At 40.0% G+C, this 7,811-nt stretch overlaps 1 protein-coding gene across 3 annotated transcripts in view; it reads right to left on the bottom strand.

The window, feature by feature from the left end:
- The window catches only part of Efr3a (EFR3 homolog A), an 86,545-nt gene that overhangs the window by 3,281 nt on the left and 75,453 nt on the right, over positions 1 to 7,811 (bottom strand). For all 3 annotated transcript variants that reach the window (XM_029547939.1, XM_021216493.2, XM_029547940.1), the window contains exons 20-22: positions 4,313 to 4,361; positions 3,401 to 3,504; positions 2,910 to 2,959 (exon numbers count right to left, since the gene is read on the bottom strand). In XM_029547939.1, coding sequence (XP_029403799.1) covers positions 2,910 to 2,959; positions 3,401 to 3,504; positions 4,313 to 4,361 — 203 coding nt within the window. The remainder of the gene's footprint in view (positions 1 to 2,909; positions 2,960 to 3,400; positions 3,505 to 4,312; positions 4,362 to 7,811) is intronic.

Below are 7,811 nucleotides of genomic sequence, written 5' to 3'. Positions count from 1 at the left end.
AGGTAAACATGAATGCATTCCTTCCCTTTTTTTGCTTTTAATTTTTGAGCTATTGTTAGTGATAAACATCTCTGTGGCATCCATTTTATTTTTTTGTGAGAGAGAGAGAGAGAGAGAGAGAGAGAGAGAGAGAGAGAGAGAGAGAGAGAGAGAAAGAGAGAGATAACTGTATTCCTTTTCAGACAATACACCTTAGGAAATTAATCTTTTGTTATATAATGCAAATATTTTTTACTAATCTATTACTTAATAGTCAATTCTCTTAATTAGTGTCACATGTACATGTGTGCATGCATACATACACACACCCTTGGCCACACATGGAAGCTCTCAAATTTTCCATATTCTACCTACTTCTACACAAACCCACCCTTGTAAAAATCCCACAAGGCCAGGCTTTATGGTGCATGCTTTTAATACTAGCCTTCAGAAAGTAGAAGTGGCTCTCTGTGAGTAACATTAGCCTGACCCTATGGGGAGACACACTGTCTGAAAAAAGTCAAATAAATAAATACATTAATGATGATGATGATGGTAATAAAGAAAGCAACTAGACTTCCCATGTTTCCCTTGGCACAAGTGGTGTCTTTGATCCATCTCCTATGTATTCTCCTATCTCCTCTTGCACAAGGACTCTTTCAGACTGCCCTCAGCATTTTCTCTTTTTGTTTGTTTGTTGTTTTTTTGTTTTGTTTTTCGAGATAGGGTTTCTCTGTGTAGCCCTGGCTGTCCTGGAACTCACTTTGTAGACCAGGCTGTCCTTGAACTCAGAAATTCGCTTGCCTCTGCCTCCCGAGTGCTGGGATTAAAGGCGTGCGCCACCACGCCCGGCTCAGCATTTTCTTTTAAACATAAATTAATAACTACATTCTCTGAACACTTGGACTAAAATAATGGGTTAATCTTTATAGAGATGGTGTCTTTATGATACTGTGTGTATACAGGTAAACCTAAGCATGGACATAAACATTTTCATTATTATTAAAGAACAAGTAACAGGAAACTTCAGAGAGCAATCGGGCAGCTACTGGTGATAGCATGTGAGAATGTGTGTGTGCCAGTGAGGTGGCTGGCTGGTAGCCATATTAGGAAGCCTCAGGTGCCCTCAGGGGCCACGAAAGCTACTGACACTATTTAAATCTTGAACATCATTTTTGCATTTGCATTTTCTTAATTAAATGCTTTAATACTTGAGTAAGAATGTTAAGGTTTATTATTATGATTGCGTGAAGAGAGTGAGAGTCTGGTAAACATGGGCAGGAAAAAAGGGTGAGAGCAAGTCTCATGTCCTGGATCCATGACTGCCATGGCTGCTGCTGCTGCTGCTGCTGCTGCTGGAGCTGCTGCTCATTTTACAACTGCTGTGTATTTTTCCTTTATTCTCCTCTGTCCCCAAGCCATGGGCTGGGTATAACATGGTTCTGCTTCACTCTTGTAGAGCACAGACTCTCTTCTCTGGCTGATCAACGGAAAAGGTGCAGACAGGCCTGAAAACCTGCAGTGCACTCACTGTGCCTTTAGCCTCTGTGTATCACACAGGCTGTCCCAGAACATCTTCCCGAGAGGTAGCCATGGATGGGCTGCTACTCAAACAGCACACCCAGCACTGCGTCTGGGACACTCCAAGTGTTGCTAAATATTAACTACCACCAAGTTTTCAGCCAAAGCTCAGAGGAATTCATGGTATTAAGAAGACAAAAACTAGAATGCTGTTCTTTAACATTTTAAACCCACAAAAATGTGACCCAAGTTAACTCAGTGATCTCCAGTCCACTGAAGAACCCAGGTTATGGATTCTAACTGTCTATTTCTAAGTACGACAACAGCAAGTTACATTACTTGTCTAGTTCTGGTGTCTTTGTCTATAAACTGAGAAGCAGTTCAGGCTGTGCTGAGAACAGAAAAAACTGAAATAACGTGCACACCCCAAGGCCAAGTTCACAGTAGGTATTTGGAATTTTAACTAACAGACAGTTTTAAATATTCCTTATTTGGCATTTTTCTCTGAAAAGAAAGTCTATAGCACATTTTATATTTTAGTCATTTCCCTTCTGAACTTGTGCAAATGAGCAACTCTCTCCTTAGCAACATGAAAACAGTGAGAAATGTAACGTGTGATGTTGACAAAAAAAACTCTCTTATATGTGAAAGCAGAAAACAGTAGAATAAAAACAAGTCAAGTAGACTAGTCTCTCCTAGGCTTAAGATATATATATATATGAGATAGACAGACAGACTGACTGACTGACTTAGTTAAGTCATAAGAGAAAAGATTTAGCTAATGTAAAAAACAAAATTCCAGAAGCAAAGTCTCTATGTGTGTCCTCTGCAGGGTTACCTTACCCACAGGCCAATGTCCACATTGATGTCAATTTAAGACCATGTGGCAGTTCCTCCTCTGCAGGGGCATAGAGAGCCTTTACCCTTCTCAGGCTGAATTACTTAAGGAGAGACAGACTCAGAGTGACCAACAGTGGTGATATTGTAAACTTCAGAGTGTAATTCTCATAATAACTTAAAAGGACATACAAAAGCTCAAGGAAAACCAGTGATTGAAATGACCCATCCACACTGGTAGCAGTATTACTGCTCTGGACAGAAGAAAGCATATTAAACTACAGATGGATGGGTAAATATAAATGACATCCTAGTTAAATATAACATTAGATGTGGGTCTTCCAAACCACTCAGATGTTTTTAGAGATCCATCACAGGAAAGGATAGTCTAAAAGAGAAACCTAGGAATGCCAGATGAGTGGACAAGAAATTGCTCAGTCTCTCCCTGTAAACAGAGACAAAGGGCTGCCGGTTGGATCTTGTTTAAAGTTAGTGCAAGGCAGTTAGGAAACACATACAGCCATGCAAACCTTCCAATAGTCTGTGCTGTTACTGTTATGCTAACCCCTTACCGTATGGTGAGCTCCAATATTTGAGCAAGTCTATCATGAAGCAAATTTGCCTGCAAAGGAAAAAAAAATGTTAACAAATGTACTGTTTTCCAGACACCCAGTAGACAAGATATAACTGTAACTATGAAGCTGACATACAAACTGCTTTAATGCTTTAATCTGCAATATCTTCTGGAATTAAATGTTGTTCTTTTCCCCATCCCTACACCATCAAGTTCTACAGCCACAAGCTGCAATATATACAACAGAATACCCATAGCAAATCACTGAAAACCATTGGAAACAACAGAATGGAGCATCAAAGCAACGACAGCCATTAACACTCAGCTTAGGATCTGCCATTTTCATTAGCCTCATCACAGGAATACATTCTTTAGCTTTCACCCCTCCGCCTTCAGAGGCTGGATGTGCGGGATATGTCGAAAGCTGGGGTCCTGCCACCCAGTGACCAGGAAGAGCTCCAAAGAGCCATTTCTCACAGATTCACTCACTTTGGATTCACACTGTGCTGCTATTTCTTCAAATGGTGCTTTCTGGAACTTCTCTATCACAAGACGTCTCTTTTCCTTTTCCTGTTCTTCCATTCCATTGGTATCTATATAAGGACCAGTTAAAGAGTGTCATAAAATCCCACCAAAGACCATGACAGCCAATGATCTATAAACCCCCAAATAAGAGTGATTAAAGGGCTACTTTTATTCAAGAAAAAACAAAATGGGTAACATTCCTTAAATGTTTCACTTAATATTAGACAACACAAATATTTGGGGGAAAAAGTTAAATCTAAGAAAGAGTTAAAGTTCCACAGCACAATGCCTACTTTCAGGCAATTCCTGCATCTCTTACCAAACACATACATATACAAATATACTAGGCACACACAGATAGGATATACACATACACAAACCTACAAACACTCACGCACACACATATATACTGACATATACAAGAGAAAACAGTAACCTACCACAAATCAAAGGGCTACTAGGGCTTTTTGAATTAACTCTTTTATGCAGAACTATTCTGCCCTGAACATATGAGTTGTTAAGTATTTGTTAAACTGCTTTTTGATCCCAATAAATAGAGAACTAAAATACAGCTGGGTCATTTACAGCCAATATGCAAAATTCCCCTTACAATGTAAGGGTTTAAAAAAAAAAAATCTTAAGGCCATAATGGTTTAGACAAAGTCTGTTAGACAGTCAAGAAATGTCTACCTTGTATATAACACTGTTTGTGTAGATATATATCAGACAATTTAAAAGCTTAAGCAATGCATTTAAATAAATGATCTAATTTATAGAAACCAACAGTATTTTCCCTTTTTCTTTTCATGTTGTGACATCTAAAACCCACCAAAGCAGAGATGAGTTTAGGAGAGGGAACAGTGCTCCCCAGCTCACCAATTGCTTTCTTCAGGGCTTCAAAGGTGATCTCCTCAGTGTTGCTAACCTAGACGGAGTGTAAGCAGAGCAGAGTCAAGAAAAGGGGATATACTTAATATTCTTACCAAAGTACAAGTCATCTACACATTTTGACAATTAATTTTTTCCTTCTTTTGATTGGCTTGACTTGAGCTATTTCAAACAGCAAATGCTCTGCACTTCTTCGCTAGCCATAGAAATGGCCTACTGCAGTGGATCCCTGATTGGACACAGAAGAGTATACGAGGCAGCACCTCCTCCTCACCTCTGGATGAGGTACAGCCGCCAGTGTATAAAGGCTCACAGACACCCACTGACTGACCTGTGCTTGGTAAGGAGACCCTTTGAAGTAATCAAGGCCGAGATTACAAATAGACTGTTAGCTGGATGGTAAATAAGAACTAATCATTAAAGAACCTTTATAATTTTAGTACTATAGCTGGTGTACAAATCAAACATAAAATAACCTAAGATTTAAATGGTTCTAAGAATGGTCTGCAGAGATGGATCATTAGTTAAGAGCATCTGCTGCTCTTTGCTGCTCTTGCAGAGGATCAGTTTGGTTCCCAGCACCCACACAGCGGCTCACATCTGTCCTTAACTCCCGTTCCAGTGGACTCAGCAGCCTCTCCTGGCCTCACATATGCAAGTGAAACATTCACACACATTTTTTTAAAAAATGAAGCTTTCAAGAACTATACTGAGAAGTATTTGCCTTAAAACAACCACATTCTGGGTTTTCTGAGGTCACCCATCAGTTTTTTGTTTTTTTTTTTTATTTTTTTATTTCCTATGAATACCCTTTAGTTCGGAATCTCAAATATTTCTTGCTTTGAAATATGTACAAAACTATAAAGTTTAATGTTTTATGACTTCTAAAAGTTAGTACTTTTGAGGTTGAAAAAAATGGAAAGTGGTACTTTATGAGGCACCAAACATTTCACAGTGAGTAATAAATCATCACTATAGAATCTCTGAATAAAAGTTAAGCAATGATATGATACATGAGTACTTGCCTGGCACTTCGGTCATCCCTAATTTTAGCTCATGAGCGTCTTTTGCTAAGTCTAAGGCAGCAAGACTAAGGAAAGCAAGACTTCATGTTCTGCACCTTAGCGTCTCTTAACAAAGGCTTTAGCCGGAAGTCAGGCAGCAGCAAGAGTCCCACTACCTCAGCTTTGCTACTGAGGGCCACAGTTAGTGTTGAAGTCAGATTAAACTTTGGAATCTTCAGTTGCATTCTAGACATTTGGAGCAGATATACAAGATTAGGCTCTGGCTAATCATTTGTACCAGAAGCAATCTAGCACTAGCATTTTAATGAAAAAAAAAAAAAAAAACAAAACTCACTCTTCTTAAACTGGGCTAAATCACTTCAGAATAAAAAGCAAGCAAGCAAACAAACAGACAGACTATATATATAGTACAGGACAAAGAACATAGGAAAAGTTAGGCTAGTTTTCTTGTTACATTAACTTTTACTGACCAATACAGAAATAAATATTTATCAGTAACTGGAAATAGCTAACTGATAGTTCTCCTGTTCACACTAGAAGATACTTATTTTTGGCTACAAAGAAATCCTGTGATGTCTCTTGGCATTCGAATGACCATTACTAATATAATATAATATAATACTAATATATAAAAGCAAATCCCAGTGAGTCTGAAACCCAAATGTGCTTAAGTAAATGCGACACTAAATTGTGCTTATCAGACACCCAGGGTTTGATGTATACAACGGAGGGCTTACAGCACACTGTCTTTGAAAAGTTAATGTATTAATAAACTTTTAATGTAAAATCCAGAGAATCTTCCCCCTATGTCTTCACGTAAATATTTTTCAATTTATCAGAACAGACTGATTCTTTACAACAGTCTCAAGTGCCAAACAAACAAACAAACAAAAAAGTAAGCAAAACAAAAAATAAAAGCCCAACCATTAAAATATTCTGTGTCCCTGATTAAAATTAAGCCTAGAAGCCAAGGCTCTGAGTAAATTTCTTCACTGAAAAGACTCACAACTCATTAAGAGCTAGCAAGATTCTTCTTTACTAACAGAATTGTACACGTTACAGTGGCTTTGAAGAAAGAGGTAGATCTGAGCAGGATAATTTGGCCTCATATATGTGTGCGCACCGGCGGAGAGTACAAGCATGCTGAGGCCAAAGTTGATGCGAGGATGTCTTCTCCGATAAAGACCTCCCACCGGCACTAGTTTGTCTTCTCTGTACATCATCTATTCTTTTTTAAGATTTATTTATTTTTTATTTATATGAGTACACTGCACGCAATAGAAGAGGGCATCTGATCCCATTACAGATGGCTGTGAGCCACCATGTGGTTGCTGGGAATTGAACTAAGGACCTCTGGCAGAGCAGTCAGTGCTCTTAACCACTGAGCCATCTCTCCAGCCCAAATTCTCTATTCTTTCTTCATTCCCTCACTGCACCCATCAGGTTTCCATCAGAGTAGCATTACCCTGTTTTTCCTGCATACTAGTGTGTGCACATATATACACAAAATACCACATGTGTTTAGAGGTCACTTGTGTGCAGGTCTGGAAGCCCCAAAATTGATGTCTAATATCTTCCTTGATCACTCTCCACCTTATATACTGTGATAGGGTCTCTTGATAAACCCTGATTCGTCAATTCCAGTTAGCTAGCTTGGCATAGCAATCCTGTCTTTACAGTCTGAATGCTGAAAGGACAGGTGGTTGCCACATCTGCTAGCATTTCTGAGACACCAGAGACCCCCAACTCTGGTCTTCATGGATACCTGGCAGTGCTTTATTCACTCTACCATCTCCTATGCTCCACTTGGCTTTTTTGAGACAATGTCTCCCCCCTGAATTTGAAGCTGGACATTTGGGCTAGACTGGCTGGCCATGGGCCTCTAGGATCTGCCTGTCTCCACATGTCAGCACCTTGCTTCTTATGTGGATGCTGGGGACTTGCATAAGCACTTTACCAAGCAAGCTTTCTCCTAAGCCCACTTCAATGCTCTTTAACTCTACTAATAAGTGATAGGATAAAAAAATTCTGTATAATGGAGAGTTGAATAGCAAAGAAGAGCTAAGCTGTTTGTTTTCTGAGCACTAAGTAATGACAAATGAACTGATAAGAATTTAAAGCTGAGGGGTATCCGCCCGGGAGGGGTCTAAAGGCCTGAGCTTGTAGGAGAGCCATCTTTGCTCCGGTGCATTGCTGGGGAAAGGGCGGCCTGCAGAGGCAACACAGCGGCTGGGACAGACTCCATTTCTGGCTCCAGACATCCAGCACCTTTCCCGCCAGAGGAGAGGTGTCCGCCCGGGAGGGTTCTCACTGCCTGAGCTGGTTGGGGAGCCATCTTTGCTCCTGTTCGCCTAGGCTCCAGTCTGCACTGGTGAGAGTGTGGACCACAGAAGCTACACAGCTTTGGGACAGACAGAAGCAACCTACCTTCTGGAACAGACCCTGTTTCGGGCTCCAGAAAT

The sequence above is a fragment of the Mus pahari genome, chromosome 17, assembly GCF_900095145.1.
Source record: "Mus pahari chromosome 17, PAHARI_EIJ_v1.1, whole genome shotgun sequence".
Lineage (NCBI taxonomy): Eukaryota > Metazoa > Chordata > Mammalia > Rodentia > Muridae > Mus > Mus pahari.
This window is presented reverse-complemented; position numbering and strand designations above follow the sequence as displayed.